We start from the raw sequence: 20,947 nt of genomic DNA, 5'->3' as shown, positions 1-20,947 counted from the left end.
TAAGTATCACATATAAAAATATAAAATAATCTGCATTTCGAAAATGATTCAATTAAATTCTCAGTATAATGGTTTTGAAATTATATCTAGCAAGTGTTATCTGTCAGTCATGTGTCAACACACTTCATAGTTCATCTGTCAGTTTTGATGTATCATGTAACGTAACTAACAAATCATATGTTAGTGTCAGCAGATTACCGCTTTATAAACAACTATTTATTTATTATCCGTGAATTTGCTATTGACTGTTGATAATAAATTACCAAATTGATTTCCATCTTTTTATCGTATTTTCAAACATAGTACAAATGAACTTCTGAGAAAATTCCTTTATTTGAAAAGTTCAGTCGTTATAGCAATAACAATTAAACAATGTTTGAATCGGATGACTACGATCAGGTAAAGAATTCTTTAGAGTAATTATTTTATAAACATTATTGAAAATAACTTATATATATATGTAAATTTCCAGATTTTGTCTCAGATTGACTTTCCTGACTTAGGTGCTAAATTTCCTAAAAATAGCCAAGAATCGCAAAAACAAGCAGAATGTTCTGATAAAGGTGAAATTCAACAGGCAGTTTTAAAAAGAAATATATCAGCAATTTTGGAAAAAAGTATTTCAAACAAGAACAATGTAAGTCTACCTGATACCTCTGCAAATAAAAAGAAGGAAACTAGCAATGTTTCCCCAAAGCATACAAAACGAAAGATTATAAATTCTTATTTTGATCACAATAGTAAAAGAAAGTTTCCTGGTCCAGCTGGACTGTTATCAGGTAACTTTGAAGAGAAAAAAGATGATGATGTCTGTCAAATGGAGCTTCTCTCACAGGTAACATAATTTACATATCAGTTTGCTAAAAGTTACAATTTTTTTCATATAATCTGTTTATATTAATTTGTCTTCTAAATTTTTTTTAAGGACATAGATTTCGCACAAGGTTACTTACATGGTAATGTCTTTGAAACACCACTTTGGAAGCGACTCCTGGAAGACACAGCCAGTATAAAAGAAATTAATTCTATCAAGGCTATAAAACACCAGGCACTTGCTGGTAACCTACATAGAAAAAAGGCTCAATTTGTAATTGCTATAGTTGAATCAGTTGATAGATCTGCTATTGACCCATTAATAACACTTAGAGATAAAACAGGTGAGTTTAATTTAATGTTAACATATATAAAAACAGTTAGTGCTTTTTCACATGTGCATATATGAGCTATTATGACAGCTTTCACATGTCACTCTATCCTTAACAATATCTAAAATAATATTGTTATGAATACAACTATAACTGAAAAGGTTTAAAAATTATCCACATCTGGATCCCAAAATTACATATCCATAACCCTGGTATACTCATTCACGTGGCAAACATAATAAATCGGTCTGGAAGTTTGTATAACAAACTAGTTTTTTGCATTGATAATTACTACTGCATCCGCGGCCACTGGACAGTGAACTGTGCATAAACAATGTAATGTCAAAGCGTTGGAATGGCACAATGCTGTCACATTTAAAAGGCATAATAATAAATCTTTTGAAGATAACTCATTTAATGTCTTGTTATTTTTAGGTAACATAAAATGCACTCTTCATAGAGATGCATGGACAGCATTTTCGGCATATATTGTATCAGAATATTGTGCTGTTGTCCTCTCGAGACCAACTGTTCTTACAACTGGCAGTGCATTCAAGAAGCATTACTTAAATATAACATTGAGTAATATTGCAGTTATATATAGTTCAGCTCTAGTAAATGATAATGAAAATTTGCCAGATGGGTGGCAAAAAAATTGTGAGGAAGATTACACTATAATTAAATCAGGTACTCAAAATATCACTTACTTAATTATATTAAGGTCTTCAATTTTAAGAATAACAAATATATTCTAAATGTATTTTCAGAAATTTAAACATTATAATTTATTTGAATGATATTGACTTTATTTTTTTATTGTTTCAGAGAATATTTCAAATAATGACTCAATTACTGATGATATAGATTTTATGGAAAATCTTGATGACGTTTTTTCGAATGATTTATTTTAGCTCTTTCTTGAAAAGTTAAACTGGGATTTAACAAGGCAAGGGTGACAGACAAATTATATTATTATAAACCAAAAGTTCAATCATCATAATCAAATTAAAGTTATTTATTACCCTATTCTATTAATAGAATATTTCCCCTTGAATGTCAAAAATGGATACTCTACCAAACTCAAAAATATATGGAGCCATAGTTTCTGAAAGTGTACATTTATTTTTATTTTTCTATGATTATAAATAAAAACCTAATTCTTCATGTCAATTCTTTATTATTTTGTCTTAATTTTTATGTGCTTGGACACAATGTGTTTTGAGAGTGTTGATGCATGAAAATATGTACTTGGACACATTTTGCATTTAAAGACACCTTTTAAGAACTTTTTACTATGATTAGGTGTAATCTCTGAACCATCATCTACTTCTTCCTGTTCAAAATGTGTTTTTATGTGCTTGAGGCAATTATTTAGTTTTGTAAATAAGGACTGAAACAAACATTTTCGTAATTAGCTTCAACACATTTTTTTTTAAATATACTAAATGTTCCTTTTTTTATTTCACCCCTTGAGAGGGTACCATTTTACCCCTTTATTTTGACGATCTGTGTGCTCAGCTGAAGGCTGCAGGTTCAGCTAGTTGATTATAGATTTACATATTGATTTAAACATTTTAAATTTTGAGCTGCTTAATATTTTTTAACCTCCCAACTATTGTTATTTTTTTTAGTATATTTTTTAAAGGAACTGTTTCTTAAGCTAATAACTTTAGTTTCCCCACAAGCAACATTATGGAAGTATTTTAAGTTTTCAATGAACTGATACATATTTTGTGAAATTTTAAAATCTGTGTAATATACTTACATGACATTGGTTACACATATACTGTTTGTCTTTACCAGAATTGACTATTGTATATGAATTATTTGAGTTTTCTGCATCTATAGTTAACATATCATCTGTCTCCATGCATTCAGTCTGTAAAAAGATTGTTAAACGTCAATATTTTTTGTTCTTTAAAAACGTAGTAAAGTTGTTTTAAAAACTCATTCATAGGTAATATAATCTTAATAAGGTAAGCTATCTAATTGTTTACTTTTAACAGATACTTAATAAATTAGTCTTTTGATCTTATTAAATAAAATGTTATCAAACAAAATAAAGTAATTAATAATTCATTATTTTATATTTTATAATAATCAAGAAATGGTTTGAAAAGTACTTTCAGTAATGACATTCTATATTCACTTGTGTCACAAACATATTGATATTGACTAATGTACTTTGTATTCAGTATTCTGATTGCTCATCAGACTTTATCGTGAAAATATTCGTATTTCTCGCTATGCTAATATATATATTTATTTATATATTTTAAATAGCGAGAAATGCCACTAGAAAATTACCTCTTGATGCAATCGAAGTCCTTCCTCAGTTTTATACACGGCTGCACAGGCACTACATGCATATACCAGTTTTTGACGAATATTAACATCGCTCATTTCTCTCAACGGAATATCTACAAACAGAAACAGCATTTTGTTTCAAACATTAGTTACTATATAATAAACTTCACAAAGAATCATTTATTTATATGTTTTTAGTATTTCAAATATACTAGATGTTTTTTTTAGTTGCATTTTTATCAGAGTAAAACATAATTTTTAAGTCTTCTGTTATGACCGCAGTGTTTGTGGATCAAGCTCTGCACTGATAAAAGCTAAATAATTAATTAAGATTAAACAAGATAAATTAATGTAAATATCAATCGCTTCTTAGTGAATATATTGTCAAGTAAAGGATCTAATATTTTCATTTCTTGTGCTCGTAATTATACTAATTAACAATATGAATTTAGATGTACAGATATAATTTTGCTATTAAATGTTTCACAATTTTTTAATATTTATATCAATGTGTGCAACTTACGTCTTTTGTTCAGTGTTATTGAAATTCTTGTAATTCCATCAACACCTTTCATTTCTCTTATATGAATATGCAAGAAATTTTCATCATCAGCATCTCTATTTCTTTGGTTCAGATCATCATTTTCTTCATCTGAAACATTTGTCATTATATAGTTATAAAATAAATATTAGAAAATATCAAGGAATATGATAAGAAGCACAATTAAAAATAAAATTTAAAAAGTTAAAAATATCTTTTACCTTCAAGAGACATTCGTAGCATATCAGGTAAATACATGAAACCTATTTTGGGACCATTCTTTACAACCTGGCCTGTTACTAGTGTGGGGATGGTCTCTACATACATTTGACCAGATTGTTCATATTCTTGTATGACTACCTGTAAAAGTTTGATATTAATAAATTTTATTTAGAGATTCTCGCAAGGTATTCATAGCATGTCTGCCTTCAAATATTTTAACTTCTTTTACTTCAATAATACAAAAATATTTTACATTGAGAGCAAGAAGAGTGACAATTTAAGATAACAAAATGAGAAATTTTAAATAATATAATTAGATATTTAATTATATCTACCTTAGTAATGAGCAAGCGTCTTTCCATGACAGTTGGTTTGAAGGCAGGTACACGTAATAGTTGCTCCACAACAATTTCTGCTGCAGTAACATCTTTCATGCTACATTTTTCAGCATTACCACATAGTGCTTCTTGAATTAAATTGTCAAATTTGGTTTCGTCCAAACCTGTATTACCTGAATTCATGTAAAAATAAATATAAGCAAGACATGGGTTTTTATTGAATTTGATATGTCTTCAATAATGAGGTGTGAGAAGTAACGTTTGCTTTGTCTTAGTTTTGAAATATTCTTTTTTTATTATAGGTTATAAAAAATCATTATTGTCATCAGACACTTAGCATGCTACCATGCATAATCCTGTATTTGTAGGATAAGGATAAAAATAAGTGATATAATGTACATAGCCAACGAGTTTGTTTATTTTGGTTCAGCTAAGTGCATTTCTAGTACTGATTCAAATAGAAATGGGGAAAATTTATGACTAGCTGCTTGCCTGATTTTGGCATTGCTTTTGGTGATTGTTTGTTTTCTTGCCACCTTGCCTATGGGTAGAACCAAGTAGTTCAAATTTTCAATGGTATTATAAATTTATTTAATAAAAAATTGCAATATTTGATATAGGATTCATTGATTTTTCTGTGTATAAATATTTTTATCCAGTATGTTGCAAGTAAAATTTATACTCACATGGTTGTAATTGCTGGGAATCCTGTCCAGTTTTTAATGAATTTGATTGTTTTGATGTTCTACTTGTATTATAGGCTTTTTCTGTCTTCACACTTGCCACTAACTTTTTACCATGTATAGTTCTACCTAATACTATTTGAGGTGGAATGTCTGAAATTATTATTATTTTATACTTAGTGATTATATAGAACGATATAGTAAACATATATCTGAATTAGCAACCTATCCCAGCAATAGGGGTCTATATACAAATTTTAGATTGAAGAACAAACTTTATATATAAGATAAAAAATTCTTGATAATTTTTCAGCTATGAAAGTCGAAATTTTCGAATATTTTCTACTATAGTATGCACGTATCATACATATAAATATTCCTCTTGAAGCACACTGTTTATTGATGAAAACTACATTAAAATCTGTTCAATAGTTTAAAAGATCTAAACATACAGACCCCGGGAAGCAACTTTGTTTTATATCATGTAGACTAGTATTAATATTAAAAACCTTAACTTCAAATCCAGGATTTTATATACAAGAAAAATAAACAGGAGCAGAAATTGAATTGATTATTATAAAAAAAATATATTAAAATTCCAAGATTCTTGTATTTTCTCAAAACAAAAACCTCAAAATCAAGAAAAAATTTTACACATAACTAGTTGTCGCCCACAACTACACTTGTGTTTTAGTTGGTCATTAGGAGATAGACATAAAAAATATTTAGCCTATTACTTTTTATGTCTATCTATATTCAGTGGCTTGACCATGAAAGAACAACAGACAGACAGTTACTTTTGCATTTATAATGTAAATATAGTTTGTATGAAAGATATTATACCTTTAAAAGAAAAGCTTGTTTTTATTCTAAGAGCATTACTATCTCTTCTAACTGATGTGTTTTTTACAGAATTAAGTCTAACATAGTCATGTGGAGACTGAGCAGATGTTAGATGTCCATTTTCAGTTAATTCTTCTTCATATATTATCTCAGGTCTACTTTTATCTGTAAATAATAATAAAAATTTACTTAGTTAATTTCTACTCTATATTCTTTAACATATTTGATTATTTTAATTTTACTTGAATATATGATCTAACAAAATTTACAAAATTATTTTGTGTTTATTTGTGGGAAAAATTCACGTGTAGTTTATTTGCATTCATTAAACCAATGTTAACATAAAATAATAAAGTATAACCTGTGACCTGTAACGTAATTTTGGCGCACGTTACATGTTTTCATTCTTTTAAAATAAATTCAACAAAATTGTTGATATTCTAACATAAATTATTAGATGTCATCTGTCAATTTTGACAACTATAAAATTCAGACTTTGACAACAATTTCTAGGGTGTTCATGCATAATTTAAAATTACGGGTAATTTTATTTTTTTTAAATATGCATATGAAACTATGAGTTTATTCAAGCTCAAGCCATTTATACCTTATTCAAACAAAACTAATTCAAATAATCCGATGGGTTATATAAATATTTCTATAAAAACTGTAATATGTTTACTTAAATTAATCTAATGAAATAGGTATTAGTGTATACTGACAACCTTGTTCATGGTCATAATAGGATGATGTATCCTGTGAGTTTTCATTATCCACACCTTCATCCTCAATTACATAGTTCACTAATTCTTCCGCACTTTGTTCATTTTCTAATTTTTCATAAACTATTTCGGAGTTCTCGTAAGAAACATCTCCGTTTTCTGTTTTAATAGAGCTGCAATAGAAACATTTACTTGTATTAGGATGATTTTTATGATTAGGTTTAAAACATATGAAATATATATTTTTCTTTATTTTTAAATTAATCAATTAGTTCTGATTGTCATTTAACTGAAGCATAACTAATAAATTTATTTCTTCCTTAGCTAGACACCAGTCTCAGTGTTAACTATAAACAAACTTAATAATTTTATATTACGCATCAAATTTATATATAATATAGAACTATATACACCTAATTGCTGCAATTAAAGGTTTATTAGTCACATATTTAAAGTATTAAAAATACCTTGCAAGGGCCTCTTCATTGTTATCAGCTTGAATTTCTTGTTTCAACTTTTCGATTAATTCTGAAATTGATATAGTGTTGTTATAGGTGAATGTAGCATATTCATATGTATGTAAATTTATATTCATCAAAATTATGTCAATACATACTTTCCTCTTCTGTGATGTCATGTAGTCCCATATTATCCAATAAAAATATTTTTTCACTTATTTCTAATAATATCCAACCTTTTTTCTCTAAGAGTTGATACTGCTCATCACTAAGAGTTATCTGTGATAAGAATATCTCATTGTAATCACTAATACATTAATTATTATTATAAATCATAAATTAAAAATTAATTTCAATAATTATATCCACATTGTTGTCACAGCTTTTTAATTTTATTTCAAATAACTTCTAAGTTATTTTATACGTATTTTAGTTTTTTGTAAGTAGAAAATCACGCATACCTCAGTACAATCATCATTTTTGCTCTCAGTATTTTCATCTACATCTTCAAGAGTTGCACTTTCATTAGCTTCTGATATTTCTTTATTTTCTTCATCAACATTATCTTGATCCATCTGCCAAAAATTGTTTAGTCACTTTATAATTATGTTTGAAGTTACAAATGTATTATCTATCTTTCTTTCCAGTTACAAGGCTTTTATATGCTAACAGATGAATTTCAATGAGACAACACAAGTCAACAATAATATATAACTATTTTGTTCAATTTCTAAATTATGAGACATTCATAAAGCCAAAAAAAGAAAGTAATAAAATTAAAAATAAATTAGTACCTGTTCCTCCTTATCATTTTCTACTGCTTGCAGCAAGTAACTATTTGCATACATATTGCTTTCTCCTTCTGGTATAACAAATTGATCTAAAAAGCGATTATGGGCCTTTATTCAAGTAATTTAACAAGTCTTAACTAATTTATAGTTATCAAAATGATTTTTTTTCATGGAAATAGATATTACCAGATACAGAAATGAGTTCAGCTGAATTATCCACATCAACATAAAACTGTTGTGGGGTGACATCATACACAGCACAGGGTTGTGTTCCATCTAGTACCTCTTTAACATCTTCAACTTGAGTTAAATACTGGACAGGTCTGTTAACTAATAAAAAAAAATAATAATAAATGGATTATAATAGCATTGCACTCTTATAAGGCATAGATAACTATTTTTTTTGTAACGGTTAAGAGGTTATTTTTTAAAACAGCATTATATCTACATCCATAAGGATTATTAGTTTTTTTGTTCCGCAAAGGCTGACCTATTTTATATGGTTCAAAACTACGATAATTTACTCATTTTCAAGTAGGCGCTTACCAGAAAGAAATGTGCCATCATCTTGAACGACGAAAAATTGATTAGCATCATTATCTGTACTATTGCTTGGCAGGTACTCATAAGTCTCGTAAGCGCTTTTATCCATTCTAAAACAATTGTTTATGTGTAAAAACAGCAAATTCAACACTAAAAAATTAAATTTTATATAACTAACCTGACTTATTTTCCAGATTATGTCGATTTAAATAGCAATCATAGAATGCATTTCACTATTGTTTGGAATAAGCACAACATTACGATAAATATATTGATAAATAATTATTTTATGTCGTTTAACATTGTTACGAGTTACATTGAGGAATTTCAAACATAAATTATTAATTACTTTTGTGTAATTGTATTGTCACTGTCACATACTAACAGTTAACACGAAGTGCGGTCTTACCAACAATTTAAAAATGGTATTGACATATAAAATCAAAACAATATAAGCTAACGCTTCAGTCACAGAAATGATTCCAAGAATGTTGATACTAGATTGTAGACTGATGAACGATCTATGATTTAAAAAAGTCGAACTACGAAGCTTCTTTAATCTGTAAATAGGTCTACATAGTTGTTGAGACTTAAGAGACGTGACATTCTTGCTTTTGTATATCGATAATGATATTATACCAAACGCTGGTTGCAATCTCTCGCAATCTGGTCAATTAGTCATTCGTAAATTAATGAATAATATGTATACATTTATATATACATAAATATGACGTCATTTATTTAACCAAATTTATTAATTAAAATAATTTATAATATCCACACTGAAGTTTCACCCGACCTCTAATTAGGATTAGAATAATATATATGCAGACCATTGATTAATACCAAGCGATGAAGTGACTAAGTGAGCATTGAGAAAAAACATTGCATGCATTGAACTGAATACCGATTTTTAATGGGTTGTGTAGTGCTTTAAGGAGGTAAAAAGTATCGATATCTAAAAATCGAAATTTATACCGACAAATCGTAAAAGTATTTTTATAATAGAGAACAAATCCTATTCTGTATCCGTATACTAAGTATCTTATACGCAGTCAATATAGCTAAGAGAAATTTCCTGTATCTGATAACATTTATAAACCATAAGTAACCATAACTAAACAAAAATTAAAATATATTTAAATTTCGTTTTGTTAATACGACAGTAGTAAATCTACTACAATTTTATTTTGCTAAATTAAAATATCGACGACGGTACACAGCAGTATATTCTACTTTTAATTTAGAAACCTCTTTCAAATTTACTCAAGTACCTAATATTCAATAATAATCACAGTGTATATACATCTACCACTAGAAATGCCAGCATCAAACCCATTAGTTTAAAGATAAACCTAAATAATCCTTATTATTATTATTTATTTTTATGCGTAAACATCATTTTGTTTAATAGTTTCTAAGAAAAATCAGGACAATTTTACTGGAGGAAAATAATACTTATTAAGAAATAGACATTCAACACTTTATTATTATAATTTAATTTGAATAAACAATTTATGAAATTCTTTGATTCACAAAAAAAACATTTAATTTTAAATTTATTTGCATATATTATTTTTATTAATAAACAATCCTGCTATTTTAGTTATGTTAACGTGAAATCAAATACGTAACTGTTAGTGGAAAATGCTTCACAATTAACAGTATTTTTAAATGCATGAACATAATTTTTAAGTTCCAATGGTTGATAAGAAGGTGCTTTAAATTTTCCAATTACTATTAGTTTAATAATATTATTCATCATTACATCTTTTTCAATTACACCAGCATAAGCATCCCATTCAGAAAGATGAAATCTATTAAAGAAAACGTCACTGCGTACAATGTGTTTCGCAATGGGTATAGCAAAAGCCGATCCATAGTATATTATGGTACCACTGTTCTCTAGAAGTCTTAACATAACATCCTCAAATCTACCACCTAGGCAGTTCAAAGCTAGTACAGGTCTAGATAATGATGTATTAAATGTTGTGAGTTCTTCTGCCTCTTCAAGGGTGTGTACAGCTGTTGCACCAATACTCAAGAGATGTTCTTTTACAGATTGATAATTACAATGATTTGCAACAATATTGAAAGTATTAATGTCCCAAGCCTTACAAAGCTGTATTACACTCTGTCCACAGGCACTATTGGCAGCATTTTGTATAACAGTTTGACCGGGTTTAATCTTTTTAAAATCTTTTAGCATTCTATAAGCCATACACGGAGCGATAGTCAACATGGATGCTTCAGGAAGGGGGATGTTAGGGGATATAACGTGGATGTCTCGCTCATGATATATGCCATAATATTGCCAGGTTCCAAGACCCCTTGAAGTTAAAACTACACGCTCACCAGGATCAACAGTGCAAACTTTATTACCAATTTCAACAACTTCACCAACACCTTCATCACCAGGTACACAAGGTAAATGTGGCAGACAATGATTTCTACCTGAAATGTAAAAAATTATGTAAACAAAGACACAATTAGTAATATATAATTCTATTCCAAAGTAAACTACAAATATTTGGAATAATATTAAATAAAACAGCTTATCTTCCTCTAGTAATTTTATTACAATAAATTACAATATATCACATATAATTACACTTTAAATAAAATAATCTATGAACTAAAGTCTAAAATATATTTGCAGCCAGCAAAACCTTGTGTTGTCAGTGCATTCGCAAGAGCTTCTTTATATTCTTCAAATTTTACCATTTTATAAATTGGGCCTTTTAACTTTTTTTCACACATTAAACTTATAACATCTTTCATCATGATCTCTTTTTGATCAGCAGAGGCTTTTTCATTCCATGCTGTCATCCAAAATCCATGAAAAGAAATATTCTTAAAAATAAGTGCAGCATTTGGAATGCTGAATGGTTCCCTAGACATTGCACCATATGTTACCATTATACCAGATTTATCCAAATGCCTAGTTAATTCTAATGCACTTTTTCCACCTACACAATTTAATGCTAATGCTGGTCTATTTACTTTGTTTTCCTTAAATATATTAGTATTACGTAATTCTTCTTCAGTAAGTACATATGTAGCTCCTAAACTCTCAAGGTATTTCTTCAATTCATTAATTTCAGGTCTATTTCTGACAATATTTATATTTTTCACTCCCCATGCTTTACAAATTTGGATAATATTTTGGCCACAAGCACTGTTAGCTCCGTTTTGTATTACAACAAGGCCGTCACGGACAGGCTTGAAATCTGATAGCATTCTATATGCAGTACAAGGATTAACTGTAAGTGTTGCAGCTTCAACTATTCCCAATTCCTTTGGAATTACTCGTAAAACATCTTTTGGAAAAACACCAATATTACGCCATGTACCCTTTGTTGGTTTAGTGATAATGACTCTATCTCCAGGACAAATATCTGATATTTCATTACCAATATTTTCTACAACACCTACGCCTTCATTTCCAGGTATGATAGGTAGATTAATCTTTACTGGATATTTTCCTAAAGCATAAAAACATTTTATCATGTAATTATTTTATGAGGAAACAAGTTAACAACAAAAACAATAAAAGCAAATAAAAAATACCTTATGTTAATCTTCATGTTGTAAATAAAATAAAAAAATAATTTTTAATTCACTTGAGAGTAGGTAAATGTTATATAGCTAACTATATGTTAGAATATAAGATAAATGTACTACCTTGAATGGTATTTATATCTGCCGGGTTGACTGGAGCGGCTAGCATTCGAACTAGAACTTCTTGACTTTTAAGTGGTGGCACTTCTACTTCTCTGAATTTAACTACCTGTATTGGATCACCAAATTCACAATAATACAAGCTTTTTGACATTAGGTTTCGTGAAATGTTTAGAAAGCTCGAGCTTTTTGTTACATTTATGGTTTTTACACCGCATATAATTTTACGAGACAGTCGTAGAAAAGGCATTGTGCTGATTATTATTTAAGATAAATTATTAATTCACATTAATTTACAAATCATATAAGAGATAGTGCTTCGATATTATTATTCCTTGTTTTTTATCATAATACTATCACATCACACATCAACGCAGCAGTAAGTTGACAGATGACAGGTCACAAGTTAAGTCAAAAACAATAAGTGATAGTTATGTACCAGCTACCAACAACCAACCAATCAATTATTGGCCTCTGACACTTAATGGGATGAAGATTACGAGCACCAATAAATATAATTAAGCTAGTATAGTATGTTACGATTTTGAAAATAATAAGTTAATGCCATTGCTATAAACCGAGTATTTTATTTAAATACTCAAGAGAAAACAATGTTATATAAAAAGTATTTTGAATATTAGGAGCTCAGATTCTAAAACAAGAGATAGATGGAACGCGTAGAACATTATAGTGAAGCAACAAAAGCGAATACAAAGTTATGTTACGTAACCGAATTCTGTTCTTAAAAATTAAAATAAGATGTTAAAGTATTATTCCATAGGCAAATGTAATATTTAGAATTTTTTTTAATAATTTTATATTTTTATTTTTAACTGAGGACTTGGAAATTGGAATAGAAAACCAAAGATAATATAATCACTACGTTTTACACAAAACCTCAACAAATATTTATTGCTACATTGTATAATTTGTAAGGTAGGTTAATTTAATAGCCGAAAAATTATAAAAAAAATTAAATATATGTAAATCTTATATGGTTCAATAAGAACATTCCTATATTAAACATGTAATACTTAATTACTTACATAAATACTTACTTGAGTTAAATTACTTGTATTATATATGTATTACAATTTAAATTTACATACGTATTAAAATTGTTTTGTCTTGATAAATAGTATATATGGATGTCTGAGAATTTTCAATCAATTAATTGTGGCGAAGCAAAGGTAAAAATATTGAAGTCTTGTGGTACACAGTGTCTGTCTATCGAGCCAGCTTTAGCCAGAATTATAAGTCATATTTGCAAACATTTTCATTTTGTCACAATGTTAATATTGCACTAATAAAACTGCGATGTTTTGATTTTAGTATGAAGCTAAGAGTTTTAGATGACAAAGCCGAAAAAATAATATTTTATTTAATAAAGAAGAAACATTATAATAATCAAAAGATCATTATTAATAGCTCCGTAAAGGTATTGAGATATTTTTTCTTAAGAAAAAAGTGACAAAATCTTGCAGCAGTGTCAAACTATTAATTTCGTTGATTGGAAGTCGCTAAAAGAAAAGCGTATAAGCATTTGGGCTAAAGTAGTCGAGTAGTATAGTAAGAGAGTATAGTAGGTAAGTCGATGGGAGTACGTAAATATTTTCCAGGGTTGAAGTGATTATGCTGAAGCCATCCTATCGTTACCACATTCTAACGGCGAATCAGAAAGATTAGCTCCATAAAATGGTAAAATATAAACTACAAATCCTTTCTTATGATCAGAAACCAACGCACGATTCAAAACATGAACTGCTCCACATATGATATCCCAGACGAGGTTATTAGCCAAATTGGTAAAGGAAGACCAAAGCTCGTAAATTCGTCGTCGGACCTGGAGAGGCGGCGACATCTTCAGCCTATGACGTAGTAATTAATCTCGCAGACAACTTTCGTAACTTATTATTATTTTTTTAATTTATCATCAGTAAGATAATTCATATACATAAAACCAATTACATTATAATAAACATAGATCATACAAACATATTACTAGAACATAATTGCATAAAACTATAAATATTATAGTGATTTTTTATTATTTTGTCCTTGAATTATTTTATTTTTAACTAATGAAGTTCGAAAATACATATATCTCAATTACTTAGTTCTATGTGAAATCAATTGAATATTTATATGACTGCATTTAGCGGAGTTTATTACACCGCTTAACATTTTATGCAACGACAATGAACTTTTACAACAAACAACAAATTTTTAGGAACACATTTTCTTTCCAGGCGTCATCTGCATTTTGTTTTATAATCTGAGATAAAAATGCATAATTATTAAATACAATATAAACAATGGTGTTGTAATGTTTTAATACAAATAAAAAATATACTTTATATATTTGTAAATGTAAATTCATCCGAAAGAAAACGAGAAACTCGTAGGTCTAAATCTTTTCGTGCCATGGGTGCGTTACAGCTTGGTGGCGCTGTTGCTTCGGGTGGAGGGAGTTGAGGTTTAGGTGCTCTGAAGCGACGAGCCCTTGTCAATTGCCACGAAGTGCTCGTATTACGGAGACCTCCATGTGGTACACCAGTTTCTTTATCAATAGCTGCAGGCACTGGTCGTGGGGCGCTAGAACAATATGTAAATGACAGAAATTTGTTGTAGAAGGAAACAAAACGGATAGAAAAGCAGTAGGTAACATTCGATGGAACGCCTACAGGCTTGGTATTTTTTTTTGTACATAAAGTTCTTGATTTCATCTGATTCTATCATAGGGTCAGGCATCTCAATACATACGCTCATCCCTAAAGTTACCGTAATACCATAATAATATATCTAATAATGAAATGAACACAAAGCAAAAAGATAAGTATTCTGGATTTATATTTTTCGTATGCAATCCTTTCCAAATATTATAAGTTACTATAGGTTCTGCTAATTTTAATTAAACAGAATATTATGAATAAACTGAAATGGAGTTTTTATCTTTGTAACATGTGTAGACGGTATGCTCGTAAACATGATTTCAGAAAGAAAAAATGAATAAATACTAAACTAGTTTTCCGTGGACAAGTTTGTATCGAGGAGACATTTTTTATTATTTTTCATATAAAAATGAAGAAAACCTATACTTACTGTCCCATTGAGATTAATGTCCTCAATCGAGCTGGTGCAATAACAGATGGCAACTCGTAATATAATGAATTTCTCTTCAGACCTGCAATTACCCACCGAGTAAACGTTTATAATCTATTTTAAATATGTGTAAATTTTAAATAACAGTCATTGTAAACTAATTGTTAATAAAAATTGTTAATCTAGTATATCTGTTTATATGAATAAATGAGGAGACGCTTTACTTGTATTAACCTAACTAAAAAAACTATTAAAATCTAATATTCACAAGAAATTACATCAGAAGATGTACAATTTTCGTATGTCTTATAGTAAATTGTGACATTGATTTTCTTACCCGAATATTTAACGTTCGTTATAGAGCTTTTATCTTTCCATTTTTGGGAACACACGGGACAGACTGATCGCCGTATCGACCATCGTGGGATTTCCTCACGTCGTTGCTCTACTTTTTGAAATGCTGGTATTTCTAAATGTGTCTGTTCGTGGATATAGAAATACAACGTTTTTAAGTAATACTATAAGGGAATTTAGTTTGATTTAGACATATAAGTGAAATCTAATATATAAGGTAGGTGTGTTTCTAGTTTATAAGTTGTGAAGAAAATTTTCACAATTATAATAAAAAACTATCAAAGTTGAGGTTTTATGCTTTTTTTTTAAATTAACGATAGTAATATGTACTACACTAATATTAGTAAACCTTTATAGTTAGTATGTTATAATGATAAAATCCCTGCATGTATATATTTAGTTCAAAATTTCCGCGAAATGAATATAATCTGTTGTTAGTTTATTTTTATACAAAATGAATACCTTATTTTCTTTAAAATTTTGATAAGGTTGATTGGCCCAATTGGGAGTAGCAATATTCGTGAATAAAATGCATGAAATATCTAGTATATATAATACTTAAGTGTGTATTGAAGTTGTTAATTATCTTACCGGAGGAGCAGGCATTGTTGTAGTGAATGCAAGTATGGACGGTATGTCCATGTCACGACGTGTAGACATCCGGGAGACACGTGAACGAGACGCGCTGCGCTCTGTCATGCGGATGCTCATACCGTGAACACATGACTCGTTCAAATTTTGACTATATGACAATGTTTTTTTCAATATAAGTACGTTGCTTATAATCTATATTAATATTATAAATTCGAAAGTAACTCTGTCTGTGCACTAAATCGAATTTGAAGAAATTTGTTATGAAGAAAGCTTGAACCCCAACAAAGGTCACAGGACATAAGACGGACATACTATTCATGTCTCACAGGTGGCCCATGGTGAGCCGCTGGCAACTGGTACTTAAGTAATTATTATATTTGTAGTTTTTTGCTATATTAGAATAAACATACATCAAATTAAACATAATATTTAACACACGGGTATCTCAATTTTTTGTTAACTTATAGTTTTATATATAGAAATATCTATTATGACTTCGTATATGAGTTTAAGATTGGCAATTGGCATAAAATAGTCTTATATGTTTGGTATCACAGCGTGATTCAAGAGCTATAAATAAAATTACTTAGAAAATTACAGAAATCATTTTATTGCCAGAAGCATTATTTAAAAAGAAAATTATAAAACCTACTCACTGCTCATTAATAAACGACAATTTTTCAAATTTTATTTTTTATTATAACAATTATTTAAATTTAATATTTTTATTGCTGTTAAAACTATCATTATCATGCGACGAATATACTATAAGCACTTAAGTACTTACCCATTAACTAATCGGTCTCATAAAACAGTGAGAAAGTAGTGTAGTCAGAGCTATTAAGTGAAAGTTGAGAAAAAAAAATACATTGTGTTATGAGTATGAAATCGCATTACGTTAAATTTTTGATGGACTTACAGTCTGTTTACAAATTTGGCCAAATTGTTTTTGAAATAACGACTAAATTTAAACTGCAATTAACAAACCAAGACACCCCTTTTAATATTATCGATGGAAGAGGAGAGGGACACATTAAAGCGCAACCAATTATTTCCTTATCGGTAAATTATGTAAAAAAGCATGGATTTGAGCTTAGTAATTCTGAAGTTAGAACCTCTACAAAGTACCTTATCCATTGCTTTTTATAATCTATCATTAAAATTCTACATAAGTTGATATTTTAAACATTTTTTTTTTGCACAGGCTAACTAAATTATGACATGTAAAAAACAGAAAACTCACTTGTCATTATCGTCACCAGTTAACATAAGCGGCTGATCCCGTAACTCGTCCTCTACTTCACGACTTCTTGAACGCACCATGTCCAGTAAAAGAGTATCATTAATACCCAGACTTTGGGACCTTCCAAAAGAGTTTCGCAATTTGCATACGTTAATTTATTTAAATTTATTAATTATCTTATAAAATATTCGTGCAAATAGGACAATAGGATTGGTGATACAAGATCGACCCTCAATTCGAAGTGATCTTTTCGGAACTATATCCCTTATTAGTGTATTATTTAAAAAATAAATATTATAATAAAATAATTATTTATCATAAAGTTATTCTATTCCAATAGGTAAATGATATTTAAACAAAGAGACACGTGTTAACTAATTGTTTATATACAAATATTTGTATGTATGTATACGAGAAGATTATGGGATGTTAGATTTGGACGTCAACTAATTACTGCAAATAATAATTTGAAATATAACTATTTTAACAGATATTTTTTTTTATTATTGAGCATGATATTTAAGTCCATTAATATAGTCGTAACAAAACTTACCCGTACCGTTAAGAAACATATCACTCACTGTAACTAAAAATATATATAATAAAGAGGTCTTTTATAAATAAAATAAAGTATATTTTAACAATTACTAACTGCTGACTGTTCTGTTTTGTGCCATAGATTTCGCTCTGTTGTGACATCAAAGAAGTTAAATACGGGGGCAAAGAGTCATTTGATTTTATGGAAGTATCCCTCTGACTGGCTCTCAACTTTATTAGAAGTGATGTGTACGGAGTGGTGTCGTTGTTCATGAAAGATATACGTTGAGGTTCCACTTTTTTAGTTCTGTAAGCGTTATATTAATTTAACATTATTAAAATAAATACTTTCTTTTTGTTTTACTCTGAGAAAAATAAAATATCTTTTTTATGTTTGTGTTTTTTTTTGTGAAACTCACAGTGAGTTATAATAATTTACAGTAAAAAAATCACATATACCTACCATAAAATATATAAAATAATGTCAGTCAATAAAAAATGTTCATGTTCAAATCATAAAAATTATGAGCACAAGCTTGTATGTTCGGAGAAATAATTTCACTAACGAATACGAAGCTAAAAAATTATATGAAACCAAAAAACGTTTTTGCTTCATTTGTTGGTTTTACGACATACATTATTCAATGATGTTGTGATGATGTATTCAATTTTTTCTAAGTTTGAGTCATGCGGTGATTCAATAGGGTTCGGCTATTCACCAAGGCAAATAGTTAACCTAGTAAAAGGCATTGACAGCTTATATTACGAATGATAGACAAGCATTTTATTTATTATTATGGAAAAAATAGACCATAAATTAATAGACATATAACTACTATTAAAATTTTGTCTGAGAGGAAACAATGTTCTTAAAGCAATTTTTACAATTATTATAAATCTACTATTTACAGTTTATGACATGAAATAGATTAATAATTATGTGTTTTTATTTAAGTTAGCTTAGATTATTTAAAATAGTATATAATAAATATACATATAATATTATTATGTTTATATATATATAATAAACCGCATTGAAACAGTTAGTGGAATAAATTCGAAGCCTCAAAAATAGAGCAGGCTTCCCCAGCATTGGGACATTTATAAGATCTTCTTTTAATTATCAACAAATACTAATATTATCAATGTTTACATTTATTATAATAAAACAATTTTTTTAATCCTTTTTCTTGTCCATTTGGTGGATACACGTGTAGAAGAACACTCACGTGTAGGTTTCTTCAGGATGTTTTCCTTTATCGCCGAGCATGAGATAAATTATTATATAGCACAAATTAAGTACCCAGTAGTATCCGGGTTTGAACCTCCAATAATTAGTTTAGACACTTGTTATATTTAGCCACTGGGCCAACTTGGCCTATTTATTAGGCCTAAAAATATATTATCATGGACAAAAAAAAATCACTTACAACGAAAAACCTCTAGATGAGTAAAGTTTGGAATATCGAGCTTTCCAATCTCCATTTTTACGCCATGATGTTTCGGTATTCCTAAAATGAATAATTAAAATTAAATTAAAATTTTGAACTATTATGCAAATGCTACAGTTGATGTATAATTATGTATCTATGTATTCGATTAATTGACTCCCAAATTTACTGTTTCGACAGAAATACGTAGCTACCAAAACGTAGATGGAAAATTAATTTGACATGGATTTTTTTATAAAATGAAACCACACTTTTACGTTAAGAGAAACGTGGGCGTGTCGTAAGTTTAAATTTTTCATTCTTCTTTTTTGTTTTCAATTTTTTTTTAATATATGTTAACCTTATACCTATTCGAATTTATTTTATTATATTAATTATTACAACAGTTATTGTATTTTATTACATATGGTAAAACCGATTTGGTAGGCACTGTTGATTCGTTCGAAAGTCTACACTAGAGTCGAAGGTCATGTAAGCGCGGTGACACTAATCAGATAGTAGTTATGTACGCCTTTTAAAATATTCTTGTTAAACATTTTATTGACCGAGTGCTCATGCCTTTTTCGACCTATAAAATCAAACAATATTAAGACAATCAATAAAAGTAGTAGTTGATGACTCCCATTCCTTAATAGGTTTAGTTACTTTCGTATTCGATTGCCAGATATCATAGAAAGTGATACGAGTATACTATGTAAATACATATAAGTATATGTACAGAAGTAGTACTGTAGGTACGTACTATTACGTATTAAAAAACATTAGTATTTTTTTGATAAATATTTATGTTTAAGAACCAATGTGATTTTTATGTTACATTGATATACGTGTAGGTACAATTTAATGCAAATAGTCAGTCAATTTTTTTGATCAAGAAAATTTCCTATAAAATGATTAATTACAAATACATTAAAGTATTAGTTACAGAAAGTCACTCACTGCATTTTATTTTCAAGTAACTTTGGTTAGTATGTTTAAAATCATGTCACAGGGATCGCATCGAAATTGTGACATATTTAGCACATAAATTAATTTCGGAAAATATACTTTTTGGTAAATGTTGCAAAATGTCAATTCAGATATTTTTTACATTACTACAGATAACATAATATTAGATGTCAATAAAAATGTAACATTTTACAAAATTAATAAATCTAAAGTAGGTATGGTTTTTTTTTAAATTTGAAACGGTTTAAATATAATATCGACACATAAAATAAGGTTTTACTAGATATTTAATGGTTTTAATTTTTCATTTGTAGAAAGGATTTAATAAATAAATAAATAATAAATAAATAAATATTGGACAACATCACATACATTACTCTGATCCCAATGTAAGTAGCTAAAGCACTTGTGTTATGGAAATCAAAAGTAACGACGGTACCACAG

General features: G+C 28.6%; 4 protein-coding genes across 5 annotated transcripts; 1 reads left to right on the top strand and 3 right to left on the bottom strand.

Moving 5' to 3' along the window:
- Nucleotides 1-160: 160 nt before the first annotated feature.
- On the top strand, nucleotides 161-2,315 carry LOC125069987. The gene is made up of 5 exons (XM_047679644.1): nucleotides 161-399; nucleotides 473-835; nucleotides 926-1,157; nucleotides 1,581-1,832; nucleotides 1,971-2,315. Exons 1-5 carry the CDS (start codon nucleotides 373-375, stop codon nucleotides 2,054-2,056), a joined length of 960 nt encoding a protein of 319 aa, XP_047535600.1. The 5' UTR covers nucleotides 161-372; the 3' UTR covers nucleotides 2,057-2,315.
- On the bottom strand, nucleotides 2,306-9,174 carry LOC125069986. Of its 2 annotated transcripts, none has more exons than XM_047679642.1 (16): nucleotides 8,772-9,174; nucleotides 8,597-8,703; nucleotides 8,237-8,380; nucleotides 8,054-8,121; nucleotides 7,721-7,834; nucleotides 7,418-7,538; nucleotides 7,269-7,329; nucleotides 6,805-6,974; nucleotides 6,080-6,244; nucleotides 5,240-5,389; nucleotides 4,551-4,726; nucleotides 4,215-4,353; nucleotides 3,976-4,104; nucleotides 3,453-3,565; nucleotides 2,911-3,024; nucleotides 2,306-2,535 (listed from the first exon to the last, which is right to left on the bottom strand). In XM_047679642.1, exons 2-16 carry the CDS (start codon nucleotides 8,700-8,702, stop codon nucleotides 2,323-2,325), a joined length of 1,983 nt encoding a protein of 660 aa, XP_047535598.1. In that variant the 5' UTR covers nucleotide 8,703; nucleotides 8,772-9,174; the 3' UTR covers nucleotides 2,306-2,322. The 2 variants fall into 2 exon arrangements, with proteins under 2 accessions (XP_047535598.1, XP_047535597.1); XM_047679641.1 differs by having other exon boundaries at nucleotides 8,054-8,139; nucleotides 8,772-9,172.
- A 1,025-nt stretch (nucleotides 9,175-10,199) lies between these two features.
- LOC125069766 (enoyl-[acyl-carrier-protein] reductase, mitochondrial) lies at nucleotides 10,200-12,685 on the bottom strand. The gene is made up of 3 exons (XM_047679335.1): nucleotides 12,278-12,685; nucleotides 11,251-12,078; nucleotides 10,200-11,047 (listed from the first exon to the last, which is right to left on the bottom strand). The coding sequence occupies exons 1-3, from the start codon at nucleotides 12,522-12,524 to the stop codon at nucleotides 10,200-10,202; spliced, it is 1,923 nt and encodes a 640-aa protein (XP_047535291.1). The 5' UTR covers nucleotides 12,525-12,685.
- A 1,909-nt stretch (nucleotides 12,686-14,594) lies between these two features.
- On the bottom strand, nucleotides 14,595-20,602 carry LOC125069979. The gene is made up of 8 exons (XM_047679630.1): nucleotides 20,495-20,602; nucleotides 19,535-19,615; nucleotides 18,220-18,411; nucleotides 17,568-17,687; nucleotides 16,322-16,472; nucleotides 15,714-15,855; nucleotides 15,377-15,458; nucleotides 14,595-14,869 (listed from the first exon to the last, which is right to left on the bottom strand). Exons 1-8 carry the CDS (start codon nucleotides 20,497-20,499, stop codon nucleotides 14,629-14,631), a joined length of 1,014 nt encoding a protein of 337 aa, XP_047535586.1. The 5' UTR covers nucleotides 20,500-20,602; the 3' UTR covers nucleotides 14,595-14,628.
- Nucleotides 20,603-20,947: the final 345 nt, after the last annotated feature.

The sequence above is a fragment of the Vanessa atalanta genome, chromosome 16, assembly GCF_905147765.1.
Source record: "Vanessa atalanta chromosome 16, ilVanAtal1.2, whole genome shotgun sequence".
NCBI lineage: Eukaryota > Metazoa > Arthropoda > Insecta > Lepidoptera > Nymphalidae > Vanessa > Vanessa atalanta.
Note: the sequence above shows the minus strand (reverse complement) of the source record. Positions and strands in the feature narration are given on the sequence as shown.